Source organism: Saccostrea echinata, unplaced genomic scaffold (genome assembly GCF_033153115.1).
Source record: "Saccostrea echinata isolate AGI-Se365-2 ecotype Australia unplaced genomic scaffold, CSIRO_AGI_Sech_v1 ptg000022l, whole genome shotgun sequence".
Lineage (NCBI taxonomy): Eukaryota > Metazoa > Mollusca > Bivalvia > Ostreida > Ostreidae > Saccostrea > Saccostrea echinata.
In genome coordinates, this window is record NW_026889771.1 from 13,471,315 (window position 1) to 13,484,568 (window position 13,254).

Genomic DNA, 13,254 nt, shown 5'->3' on the forward strand with positions numbered 1-13,254 from the left:
ATATTTTCCTCTTCAGTGTATACATGTATATATATATCTGCATTTTCTATATTTCACCCAGAAATACTTAATATTTCCTTATGACTATGACTAATTCAAGATTTGTTGGACATGACCAAGGAAAAAAGTAATTTAATGGAATTAACCATACTGATTTGAGTTCTTTAAAACTTCCTGCAGTCACAAAAGTTAATTGGAGACAGAAGAATATTGACGTGTTCCAACAATATCTGTATATCTACTTTATCCAATTAAAATTTTACTTTGCCCAGCTGATCCCGCCATGTGCAAGGCAGTGCACTTTAAAATTGACTGCCTAAAAGACAAAAATTCATTACTGTATAAAAATCTGATTTTGTACTTGAGACAAATCCAATTAAAGGAATAAATCTTTTATTAAAAAGTGGATATAAAATGAGTACACAGAATGTGATTAAACAAAAATGAACAATAGATAACTTTGCATGTGTTGGTCTGGTTTTTCTGTTATTGCTTATGTAAATAAAACATCCTCAGCAAAGCAAAGTCACAGGTAATTCAGCTTATAATGAAGGTCCACATTAGAAGTAAAAAGTTTCTGAAAGACTGTGGTATTCACTCTCTAAGAAATTTTCAGGCCAGAAATGGAACTTTCAAGGGACTGAAAAATAAAGAAAAATCATTATATCTTTTCCAAAGGATCATATTCATATTATTTCAAAACATATCAATGGAATTTTCAAGACACTGAAAATGGTTAAAAAATCAAAATTTTCTTTCCAAAGGATCATATTCATATTTTATTTTGTTAGCGTAAATTTGATTCTAGCCACAGGAGTCCGTATACTAATAAATTTTTAACAATTTTTCCCATACATGTACATGTAATTAACTGGTACATAATTTTTTGTGTTATGACACATCAAAATCAGTAATCTTGTTACATTAAATGTGAAACAAAATAGACATCTGAATCCATACCTTTACATCCCAGATGATCATCTGACCATCTTTACCAGTAGTAGAGAACTTGCTGCAGTTGTCTTTAGTTCCTGAGTAGATAGACACTTGCCTGCAAAATAAAAAAAAAAAATTCTGTAAAAAAAAATTATAAAAAGGCTATATTGTAGAAGTGCTTTTTTTTCTGCACGGTATTAATTTATACTACGTACGTGGTCCCAGATTTTCCATGGAAATTTCTCCCAGCATACATTTAAAGCATATAGTGGCAATCTAAGAAATCCACATAATTTTCTACTAGCTGTTTGAACGGAAATTGTGATTCCACAGAATTATGACCCCATGAAAAAATATGTTTACAGTATATATGTACATGTACATAAAATAGTATAATACTGCTTCTGAATCAATTTTCATGCTGACAAATGTAGACAGCAGTATGAAGTGCTGACAAACTCTAACAATATTTTTATTCACATATTTGATGTAATCAGTGGCACTAATCTTTTGCATATAAACAGTACAGTGCCTAACTTTTGTGACTGTATTTTGGTGTTAACTTACATGACAGTTTTGACTGTATTTTGGTGTTAACTTACGTGACTGTATTTTGGTGTTAACTTACGTGACTGTATTTTGGTATTAACTTATGTGACTGTATTTTGGTATTAATTTATGTTATTGTATTTTGGTGTTAACTTACGTGACTGTATTTCGGTGTTAACTTACGTCATTGTATTTTGGTGTTAACTTACATGACTGTATTTGGTGTTAACTTATGCAATTGTATTTTGGTGTTAACTTACATGACTGTATTTTGGTCTTAACTTACGTGACTGTATTTTGGTGTTAACTTACATGACTGTATTTTGGTCTTACATGACTGTATTTTGGTCTTAACTTACATGACTGTATTTTGGTCTTAACTTGCATGACTGTATTTTGGTGTTAACTAACGTGACTGTATTTTGGTGTTAACTTACGTGATTGTATTTTGGTGCTTCGTCTTCAGGTCAGTGGTAGCCTCTGCTGTTGCTTTCTTATCCAGGTTTCGGAAACGGTTCATGGCACTGTGAAAAAAAATAAATAAAGCAAAAATTGATTCTTAGTCTTAAAATGTCAAAGAAAAGCCTATTTTGGATAATCTAATTTCCCTTAAAACAGAAAATCTCATCAATTATATTTCAAAAAAGTATTCTAAGTACCAGTAATACATCATCAAATTCCTTCAGTTATCTTCTGTAGGAGAAAAAAATGTTTGCTCCTAGAAATCAATATAAGATGAAAAATTATTATGTCCTGGATGGATGAGAATAGCTTACCTCACTGTTCCAGTTTCTTTCTCCTTTGGAACATCAAGGTCGCTGACAAAGGTCACTTTTCCATCATCACTGTATCTGTACAGCTTAGGGAGACAGTCATGGCCCTTTGAAGGGAAAAATGTCAATAGTAATTTAAATAAAAATCTATTCATTGTTCAATTATTTCTAGCAATCATTATAAATGATGTACTTCTTAAAGCTGCTATTTTGAAAATAATTTAAAACATGAAAATTCTTATAAGTTCATTTATTACATCAGGTACATCACACGTAAATGTATGACCTTGCTTTAAAAAATTCTGTATCTCTCTGTCAAAATACAAGGATGTGTAGATAATTCAAAATGAGAGAAAACCCATGAGACAGAGTATTCCTTGTTCACAACATGCAAAGCACAATGTAGATAATATGTTGACTGTTAATATGAACTTACGGCAGCCACAATGCTGTGAGGGCCCACCCAAGTCAGACTCATCAGAGGCAGAAAGGATCCCTTCAGAACAGCTAACCTGAAAATTCATTCAAAAGAAAAAAAATATCAGACTGATTATGATTTTATGATGGCTATTGCTGCATAACAGAAAACTTCGAAAAGATGCTTTTTCAAAAACAACTTGCATACAATGACTGTAGATGAGATTACAGTGTATCCAGTGACTGTAAATGAGATTACAGTGTATGCAATGGCTGTAAATGAGATTACAGTGTACACAATGGCTGTAAATGAGATTACAGTGTACGCAATGGCTGTAAATGAGATTACAGTGTACACAATGGCTGTAAATGAGATTACAGTGTATGCAATGACTGTAAATGAGATTACAGTGTATGCAATGGCTGTAAATGAGATCATGGTGTATCCAATGGCTGTAAATGTGATTACAGTGTTTGTTACTCACTGTTGTTGATTAGCTCCATTAACTACACTGATACTGGAATCATGGCCTACAAAAGCCAAAAGGTCTCCACTTGCAGAGAAAGATACGTCATGGATCCATCCACCTGTCAATTTTCAAAAGACAGCTACATGTACATAACCAGTCATCTGATTATCTCAATAATTGTCTGTAAAGGTTTCAAAGAGCAAGCTGGTTCTTAGTACAGACACAGAACCTCCATTATTCAATACTGTCAAACCCTATTATCTCAAGCCCAAAGGGGCTGAGAAAAAACTTTACGATATTTGATATACGGATTTGATATACAGGTTAAAATACATAAAGAAAAAGTGGTTAGAATTTTAACTCACTTCAACATATCCATGGTGTTCGAGATATCGAAGTTTAACTTTATTTTTCAAACTTTCAAAATTTTAATAAACTTCTGAATTCTCTTTTGCTTTTTTTTCAAATAATTTTATGTCAGGGACCCAGCTTGATTGTGGCCATTCATGGGATGTTAAAGAGTACTATGTATCACATTATCAAGCAAGTTGAGTGCCTATGAATTATAATGCCCCTCAGGGAATTAGGAATACTTGAATTTTAAAACACAGTTATAAAAAGCACTTTTATGTGGATGATGTATAGATAAGATGTTGTCATTGAGTAATGTACTTGACAAAGACATGTCTAACATATATGTATCTTCAATTTTTTACATACCACCACCATTGGAGACTTCAAACATGCAGTTGGCAAAAGGCATTTTGGCTCCCCAGCAGGTAGAAGTGGGTTTGCTTTCGATTTCTTTGATGTAAGCAGAGAAAATCCTATAAATAGAATCAATTAATAGGATTTAAATTCAAATATTACACTTTTCATTTAATGACATAACTTCTCTCTCATTTGAAATTCTTAAATATTGGATGTACTAGATAATTAAAGAGAATTGAAATCAAAGCTTCTTCAACATGATCTGTACTAAATGGTTTTACCTTGCTTTAAAATCACAGCTTCCAGCAGAAAGCAAAACATTGTTGGGATGCCAATCCAAACTGCGATGAAAATAGTAATATTTATTATTATTATACTTTCATGTTAAATACTAAAATCTGATTGGTTTAGACGCATTTAACAATCCGTAATGTTACCCTCAGCGTTAGCAACACACTTGACAACGGGTAACATTACGAAAATATCACATGCGTTCAAATCATGCGCGTACGGTTCACCGTAGAATTCTCAAAACGTCGGTTGTGCGTTTGAAAGAAGCCGAATAAACGACGTCAATATAAGCTTGCGTCCGATGTAGCTTACTTGAAAACAACAAACGACAGACGAAACATCCTTGCGAGTGCAAACTTTAGATGATAAAGGACTTTTTGAGTAGCAAACAAACAATAAAGAGGTTGGTAAATCTTTTCCGAAGCTTTCTTATTGAGAAAAATAGAAGCGGGGAGTTTGAAAGCTTTCTAAGCGTGACCTTAACGACGATCTCCGAATTTTTTTATGACATCCGAAATCAAAAAGACATTCAGTATAATAAAATAAATAGTGCACGTTTTTGAGGGTAACAGTTGAAATTGACACCCCTCGGAAAACCATTGTCAACCTCCGCTGACGCGTCGGTTGACAATGGTTTTCCTTGGGGTGTCAATTTCAACTGTTACCCTCAAAAACGTGCACTATTTATATAATAGTTCTGTGTATTACAACTACTCATTTTTATGTAACTTTTTTGTATTTCAATAAATTACATTTGTCTTGCCTTAAATACAAGAAATGAAATTTCATTGTGAAAATATTCATAGCATCTTATAGCAGTCCGTACCAGCTAACAGTTGATCTGATAGGCTTTTTGATGTGTTTGCTGACCCACCAATGATTTTCTTCCTCAAAATAGCAAATGGAAATCAGCCTAGAGCCACTGCCCACAGCAAATTTATCACCTGTAAACATACACACACAAAAAAAGAAAATGTATGAAAATGTTTACCTTTATGATAGCTTTACATAATGATATTAGGCTCAAATAAAACACACAAAATGCTCCATGACGTCACTTGACATTTTACATGCACAATGAAATTGTTCACGAGCTCAGTACTATTACATGTACTGCCCAAATGCCACCTGCATGAAGAGGATTAAGGAGGCTGGGGGGTCAACAAATTAACCACAAATTAACCACCAGATTTAACTTAGTTTTTTAGATATGATATCTTAAGCTGTCAACTATCATTTGGCAAAGAAAAATTTCAAAAATTTTAGGTTTAAAATTTGATCATTTTCTATATCTTCATATGGAGCTCTTCTTCTAAAGGAGATCAATATAGTCTAAAAATGGCCACAACCCCCCAGCCTCTTTAAGTAAGTAAGTACTGCCCAAAATGTCAACAAGTTAAAATTTAGAATATATGTAGGACTCCAAAGTGCGATGGGACTCCAAAGTCCAATGGTCATGCCAAAGTCCGATGGTCTGCGCCAAACCCCGATAGTCTGACATGCCAAAGTCCAATGGTGCAGAAAAACAATTGACGTTTGTGACGTCATAGTACTACTGCGCCAAACTGCAATGCCGCGCCATGCCAAGGTCTTAAATAAGTTTAAATAAATATCATTATGCGAAAACTAACTCTAATCTCTCGGATAGGTGCGAAAAGCTCAAAAAGTGTGTAACAACTATAACCTAGATATCTTGGGTGGGTGCGAGACTAACCCTAATCACTCGACTAGTGTGCGAGAACAAACCCTAAATCTCTCGGGTTGTTGCGAAGCAAGGACTAACCCTAATCAGTCGAGTGGTGTGCGAGGACTAACCCTAATATCTCTGGTGGGTGCAAGCAATAAGCAAAATCAGTAAAATTGTATGCGAGGACGAATACTGAACTGATGGCTTTTGAATGCAGGACAACGGCATCAAGGATTGACTTCGGAATATTGTGACATCATAAACGTTGATTGTTTCTCGGCACCATCGGACTTTGGCATGTCAGACCATCACACATTAGCGCAGCGTGTCTCATAGGAAACGAGCCATCGAACTTTGGCGTGACCATCGGACTTTGGCGTCCGTACCGACATCAAATCATCGGGGTTTGGCGCAGACCATCGGGGTTTGGCGAGACCATCGGACTTTGGCGTCACCATCGGATTTTGGAGTCTTACATATAAAACAGGTAACACAGTATCTAATAGATAAAAATGCCTAACAGATGGTCAGGACTAGACTTATGTATGGCCTCTAGCTTAATTACCATTTGGAGACCACTTGACACAGGTGGCTGCACGGTTGATTCTCAAGATGACCAAGCAAGGCTTCCATTTACCATCTTTGAACTCCCATACATATGCATTTCTATCCTGCAGTATACAAAAAGTTTTTTTTTTTAAATGTATAACCACTTCTGTATGATGTAGCCTCTCTGGCAAATGATGGAACGTTGATATATATCACTGGTATGCATGTTTATAAATAATACATATATTTGTCTGTCTACTTTTGAATTAGAGTAACACTTACTGATATTCAGAAAAATAAAGAACTTATTTAAAGAAAATTTTTAAAAACTAATAAAGAACCAATTTGAAAGATGATCAATTTTTAAAAATTAATTTTTGCAGGTTTGAAGTGAGATAAATTATACATACAGCCCCACTGGTCACTATCCTGTTGTGCTGGGGTTCCCAGTCTATCCCTGTAACCCTCTGACCGTGCTCAGAGAGGGTAGAGGTCAGGTCATAACCAGTTGGAGCTTTCTTGTATATCTCAATGTTGTGGTCATTATTAGATATTGCTATCTCTGAAAATGTAGGTTAACTGTTAGATATATTAAATACTTTGCATAATTTGCAATTATTATTTTTTATATGACCCAATGTATGAAAAAACAATTATTGTAAACCTTGTGTGTCCAAAAAAATAAACACACAGACTGCAGTTTGCATGAGTAAGCACGATGTATGTGGTTATACTGTAATCAATAAGGAAGTGAAAAACATGGAAAAGGGGGGGGGGGTTCAATTTGAAACCTTACACACATTATGACATACTTTCTGAAAAATCAGATAGCACTCAAAATGAGAGGGGAAAACCCTTTCAAATAGGATTGCAAATTCTTGGACATTTTGATCAATCTACTGATGTTACAAATTACCTGCCACTTGTATTCATTATTTCTCTTGCCTGTTCTACTATTCTGTTTAAATTAATTTTTTTTCTATGATTTACCTGAACCTTTGCCATTCCAAGCATGACAAGTTATGGGAGCCACTCCAAAGCTGTGAGCTGACATTGTTTGCACCTGCAAAAATATTCCACAATGTAGAAGATGCTCCAGATATTAATTGATAACCTATTAACTAACTAAACAACGTTTCTGATTTATAATTTAGTGTATTTGAGAAAAGAAATCAGAGAACATAGATTCAAAGAACATTGTTTTACACACTTCAACAGTTCAAGGAAATGATTCAGTAGCTCAGTAGGCCCACACAAGGAGAAAATTCGAACTAATCACATATTATCTGTAAATCGTTCAAGTGTATGAAGACAAAATAAATATAACGTACCTTTTATTTAATAAATTTCTCCAAAAAATTCGTGGACTCTGGTCAGTCGACACGAATTTCCCCAGCCTTCTTCAACGTTTCCGTGTATCGTAACAGGAAGTAAAGTGCACGCCCTCCTGACTCAAATGAAATGTGGATAAAAGGAACTTAAAATGCTTCAAACTATAAGCATAAAAAATAATTAAAAATAATAAAACATATAATTTTTTTTACAAAATGCCTTCTGCCAGAGGATTTTTTTTAGAAAATATATACGAAACTAAACGACCCAAAGTGAAAGTTGAAAGGTCAATGCTCAACTTCCGTCTTCCTTGTTGGTATGTACACAAACTGACAAACGTGCTCCGTTTAGACTTGATTCGACTTTATTTTCACAGAACAGCATAGTATGCGTACCGCTTATATCAGCCTGATTTTATTTTTTTATCTGGTGGTCAGTAACAAGGGGGACAATGACGATTCAGGTGTTATTTTACCAAGCATGTGTGAGGGTAGGTCCTTTCTTGAAGTCTACTTTCTATTTGTCTTGCATATTCACAAATAAATCTACCCGTACCGGTATTTTTTGTTTATTATGCAAATATAAATAGCTGATATGCGTATTTTTTATGAATTGATAGTTCATTTAGGTATAAAATAATTATGATTTATTACATTAATGTTTGAGGAATTCTTAGGGATGTTAGAATCTATTTTTGACATATATGTAAATTCTTACATGATCCTTTTTTAATTTTTTTTTTGTAAAATATACGTCAGTATTGAAGCACTGTGATTTACAATTTTTATAATGTGATAGGTAATTTCGGAACTGTAGGAATAAATTATGCAAAATTATGGGAAGTATACTTGGCTCATATTGATTGGCTGTTTCCTGCAAACACTTCCTTTTATAACCTATAGGTCCTGGAGATTGAGTACCTAATTATCTTTATCAGTGAGTCATAATATGGCTATTGTATGAAACCAGCAACCCCATTGCTTTATCTCTTTCTTTCTACTTGTATGCCTGTCAATTTAAATCAAAGCTTAACTAATAAATTTTTAAAACCTTATCTACAGGTAGTACAGTGAAATGCTATTAAGAAAAGCTATATATTAATGTTTTGAAATCATGACATTTATTCAAAGTCAGAGTAAAACAAATATTCTTATGGATACATGTACACGTAAAATAATAATGAAGCTTAAATTGCTGACAAATGAAATTATACTTAAATATAAGACATTTATTAATCTTTAATGAATATTATTTATTATTTCAGTGTGTAAGTTCTTTGTCACTGAGCTTCAAAGCAGACTAGATGAAACTGGAAAATCCAAAGAGACATTACATGTGGGCCATGGTTTAGACAAGAAAAAGAAGATTGTGTACAACAAATCGTGAGTAATATTGCAGAAAAATGAATAGAAATACATTGTACTAAATTGTTGCTTTTATTTTAAACTTTGATCACTATGTTATGATTTCTTACCAATGTAAAAAAAACACATGTTCTTCATAATGATCTTTTTTAAATAAAAAATTGAGCATCAATCACTGATATTTCATGATTACTGTACAAAGTCCTTGTATAAACTAATTAATAATATTTTCCAGCGAACTGAGGCTAACAGAAGCACTGACTGACCCACATATATGTGACAAAATCCTGGAATATAATGTCCACAAGGAGAGATCGGGAAGCAATAGATTTGCCAAAGGCCGCAGTGAAACCATGGACACATTACATGGATTGGTGTAAGTCAATGATGTCTTCCATGTTTTAGAATTAATACCATCCAAATTAATAGTGCAGTTCTTGAACCGAAGTTAATAAGTACATTGTAATGGTTGGATTTTAATTAATTAGAATGGTAGAAGAAGGATGAAATATGAATGTCTTATAAAACATAGGGGTGGATCTAGGATTAAGGGATAAATGTCTGAAGAGCATCTTCAGAATCTGTAGGGGCGTGTAAGAAAATAATATTATTGAACGGAGGTAACTTCTACAAATACATATTTTGAAAAGAAAATTATATGAAAGCTTGCAAACTGAACAAAATATAATCTTATGGATGTACATGAAATGCACAGAAAGTGAAAGCCATTTTTTATTATTATTATTATTATAGAAATAAGGGGGTGAAGGTAGAGTTAGGAATTCCCTATGAATTGTGGGATTCTCCATCTGCTGAAGTCACAGACATGCAGCGCAAGGTAAAAATTCTTAACAATCTCAATTATAACATGTAAAATGGACATCTGTTTCATAACATCATAACTATATTTAACAGACAGTTTACCACTAAAAATGTGTGTGTAAATTTTAATTCTACTAAGTTTTTCATATCTTCTCTTTATGCAGTGTTTTAAGATGGCTGAGGAATATGAAGATGAGATTGAAAACTGGTATTACAAACACCAAGACAAGGATTTAATGAATTATCTGTGTGCCAACATTATCCTTAGGAAAGACGATAACAGTAAGATTTTCAGTTAATGAATTATCTTTGTGCCATCATTAACCTCAGGAAAGATGATAACAATTTACAGAATTTGCTAAATAAAATTTCTATAAGTTAATTTACTCTGCAGCTGTTCAATTTTGTATATGTAGTAAATCCAATTAAGCATAATTCCTTCTAAATTTTCATAGCATCCCATGTTGGGATTCATAGTTATTGTAACAAAATATGAGTGCTGTTGTATTTCCTACATTCTTTTGAAGAGTGCTTAACAGAGAAGTATGTACCTAAAGGAGAGACAGAAGAGGGAGATAAAAAAGAAAAATCATCAAAAAAGGAGAAAAGTAAGTCACAACCCCAACCCCCATTTTTGATATCTGATTGTTTTCAAACTTGTCTTTAATGATTATAGCCATAATGATGTTGTTTTATTTATGAATGTGAGTGTGAGTTCATATCCTTTATCGTATCAATCATATAGACTGATCGATATTGGATTACTGATGCACAATCTCTAGATTTGTTTCTTATTAACAGAAAAATCAAAGCCAAAGGGAGATGAAGGAGAAAAGGAGGCTAAAGATGAATTATGATACCTCCATGAAGTAGAAAAATGGCATCATCTGACACCAATGTGTTCCCAAATGATTCCTTCCTATTTACTAGTGCTTGTCTTCATTCCTTCCAAGTTGTAACAATTTACTACATGCAATAAACTATTAAAATGAATTTTTAAAATTCAGATAAGCTGATATGGATAGTAATATTGTTTCAATTTTTCAGTGCTTATACTGTATGTGAGTAAGTTATTTTGTAACTGTAAGGTCGTTTTGTGTTCTTTTGTAAGTATGTAACATGGATCCTTATATTCAGTGATGCATTCTGTTTATTTTTTTTTTGGGGGGGGGGGGGGTCTCCCTCATGTAGACAATTATTGTTGGTGAGGAGATAATGTTTTTTATTCAGATTATTTGTTCTTATACAGTAAAACATGCTTATAACAATGTGCCAGGGCAAGCAATTTTGCCTCATTATAAATGTAATTTGTTTTATCTGTTAAGTTTACAATATGTTTTAAAATTACATGAATTCATTATAAGCATGTTCACTATAAGTGTGTTTTACTGTAATAGGATTGCATAAATAATATGGTTTGTGGAGTTTATAGAAGATGGGGCAGACCCATGTCTTGTTAATTGTGTTGAGATTATGCAGAGCTCTCCTTAGTAGGAATATAACTTGAACCTGATGTCAAAATATCATGTAAGTATGATCTGTTCAAGATGTATCTTTGATCATCTAAAGTGCATTTTTGTCATAACATACTCTGTGACAGTTGTGATGTTTTAATTTCAAGTTGTGTAGACTTAAAAAAAAACATTATGAGATCAATGACAAAAATTAGTGTAGTTTGCACAAAAGAAAGAGAAAAAGCCAAAGGACACAAATCATCATTTATGCCTTGTGTATTGAAATGGTATGAACAGGTGCTCATGAAAAGTTTTACAAATCAATCTATTTTGATATTTTATGTAACCTTGTTCATTAATTAAAATAAATCTTCTGTTGATTGATTATTTTTATGGTGTGCTGACAATGAAAGATCGGGCTGCAATAACCTTGTCTCTTCTGGTGCAAAAGTTTAGGCAAAAGTTAAATTTTTTGAAAAGTAGGTCAAACTTTAAGGTCAAGGTCATTAGGTCAAAAATCATAGTACATCTGGGAAGATCTTGTCACAGGTTATGTGCATGTATAAAAATACAAAGCCCTATCTCCAGGTAAAAAAGCTGTGGCCACGTTTAAAGTTTTTGAAAAATAGGTCAAACTTAAGTTATGAAGTCAAAAGCCATGGTGCACTTAGAAAGGTCTTGACACAGGTAATGCACTTTAAATATGAAAGCCTTATTTTCACATTTAAATTAACACCTAAGGAGGGTTGTTGATATTTAAAAAATGCTCGAGTTCCTTATTGGCAATATCTATGTAGTTTTTGGAGACCAAGTCTTCCAACAATCTGTTGGAATTCCCATGGTTATTAACTGTGCCCCTTTATTAGAAAACTTGGTTTCATATTTATTCAAAACTTCTACACGAAAAGGTTACCGGTCATAGTAGCCTAGTACATGTAGTTGGGCATTCGCTTTGTGAGGCCCAAGTTAGATTCTCATTCGCTGCATTGCATCAAGGCCATAAGTGCCGAGTAAAGGTCTAAATGTTAAGCCCTTTGCCAGATATGGTGACATCTCTATATGAGAAAAAAATTCTGGAATGGGACTTAAAACAACATACAATCAATCAATCTTTCTCTAGTTGATGACCTCATTTTCTATCATCAACTTCCCTTGTTTGAGTAGCAATACATGAATTTCATTATCACCTGCATATTGGGTTTATGTTTTTCACTTTTTATGCCCCCATAATAAAAAATTTGGGGGTAAATGTATATAGTCTTTGCCATGTCCGTCTGTCTGTGTATCTGTTTGTCTGCAAAAACTAACATTGCCCATAACTTTTGATTGGTTGGAGCTATGGGTTTCATATTTCACATATGTATTCCTTGTGACAAGGCCTTTCTTTGAGTACCAACAAATTTGAACTCTTGACTTTGACCTTGGAGTTTGACCCAATTTTGCAAGAATTTACACAACTTTAACCTTGGCCATAACTTTTGAACAACCTTGGCCATAACTTCTGAACAGTTGGTGCTAGGGCTTTTATACTTCACATGTGTAATAATTGTAATAAGACCTTTCTATGAATATTAATTTTTTTATCTCTTCATCTTGACCTTTGAGTTTGACCCACTTTTTAAAAACTTTAACCTTGGACGTAACTTTTGAACAATTAGAACTAGGGCCTTCATATTTCATAGGTGTATTCCATGTGACAAGGCCTTCCTTTGAATACCAACAATTTTGATCTTGTGATCTTGACCTTGGAGTTTGACCTACTTTTGACTGAGAGAGGCTAATTACAAATGTTGAAGATACAAGGGTATCAACAAAAATGGAATCTTTTGAGGCTACATTTAAATACATACTTCTAATATATATAGATAAATAATAAAATATATTTTACACAAATTGTTG

General features: G+C 33.3%; 2 protein-coding genes across 2 annotated transcripts; one reads left to right on the plus strand and one right to left on the minus strand.

Moving 5' to 3' along the window:
* Positions 1–376: 376 nt before the first annotated feature.
* Positions 377–7,819, minus strand: LOC133190449 (actin-related protein 2/3 complex subunit 1A-like). The gene is made up of 13 exons (XM_061326097.1): positions 7,715–7,819; positions 7,374–7,446; positions 6,794–6,945; positions 6,400–6,505; positions 4,974–5,091; positions 4,138–4,197; positions 3,866–3,972; positions 3,161–3,263; positions 2,695–2,770; positions 2,262–2,365; positions 1,923–2,009; positions 961–1,051; positions 377–640 (listed from the first exon to the last, which is right to left on the minus strand). Exons 2-13 carry the CDS (start codon positions 7,435–7,437, stop codon positions 602–604), a joined length of 1,107 nt encoding a protein of 368 aa, XP_061182081.1. The 5' UTR covers positions 7,438–7,446; positions 7,715–7,819; the 3' UTR covers positions 377–601.
* A 230-nt stretch (positions 7,820–8,049) lies between these two features.
* On the plus strand, positions 8,050–11,739 carry LOC133190944 (protein canopy 4-like). Its single transcript, XM_061326625.1, has 7 exons — positions 8,050–8,205; positions 8,980–9,097; positions 9,315–9,455; positions 9,833–9,917; positions 10,066–10,183; positions 10,429–10,509; positions 10,703–11,739. The coding sequence occupies exons 1-7, from the start codon at positions 8,103–8,105 to the stop codon at positions 10,756–10,758; spliced, it is 702 nt and encodes a 233-aa protein (XP_061182609.1). The 5' UTR covers positions 8,050–8,102; the 3' UTR covers positions 10,759–11,739.
* The last annotated feature ends 1,515 nt before the right edge of the window (positions 11,740–13,254 follow it).

Excerpts from the sequence above, each read along its gene's own strand:
- LOC133190449 (XM_061326097.1), bottom strand. The coding sequence starts at position 7,437 with ATGTCAGCTCACAGCTTTGGAGTGGCTCCCATAACTTGTCATGCTTGG. Across the intron at positions 3,973-4,137 it reads AGCTGTGATTTTAAAGCAAG|GATTTTCTCTGCTTACATCA; the intron begins GTAAAACCATTT and ends TTCTATTTATAG. Across the intron at positions 2,771-3,160 it reads AATGGAGCTAATCAACAACA|GTTAGCTGTTCTGAAGGGAT; the intron begins GTGAGTAACAAA and ends ATGAATTTTCAG.
- LOC133190944 (XM_061326625.1), top strand. The coding sequence starts at position 8,103 with ATGCGTACCGCTTATATCAGCCTGATTTTATTTTTTTATCTGGTGGTC. Across the intron at positions 8,206-8,979 it reads TTTACCAAGCATGTGTGAGG|TGTGTAAGTTCTTTGTCACT; the intron begins GTAGGTCCTTTC and ends TTATTATTTCAG. Across the intron at positions 9,456-9,832 it reads GACACATTACATGGATTGGT|AAATAAGGGGGTGAAGGTAG; the intron begins GTAAGTCAATGA and ends TTATTATTATAG.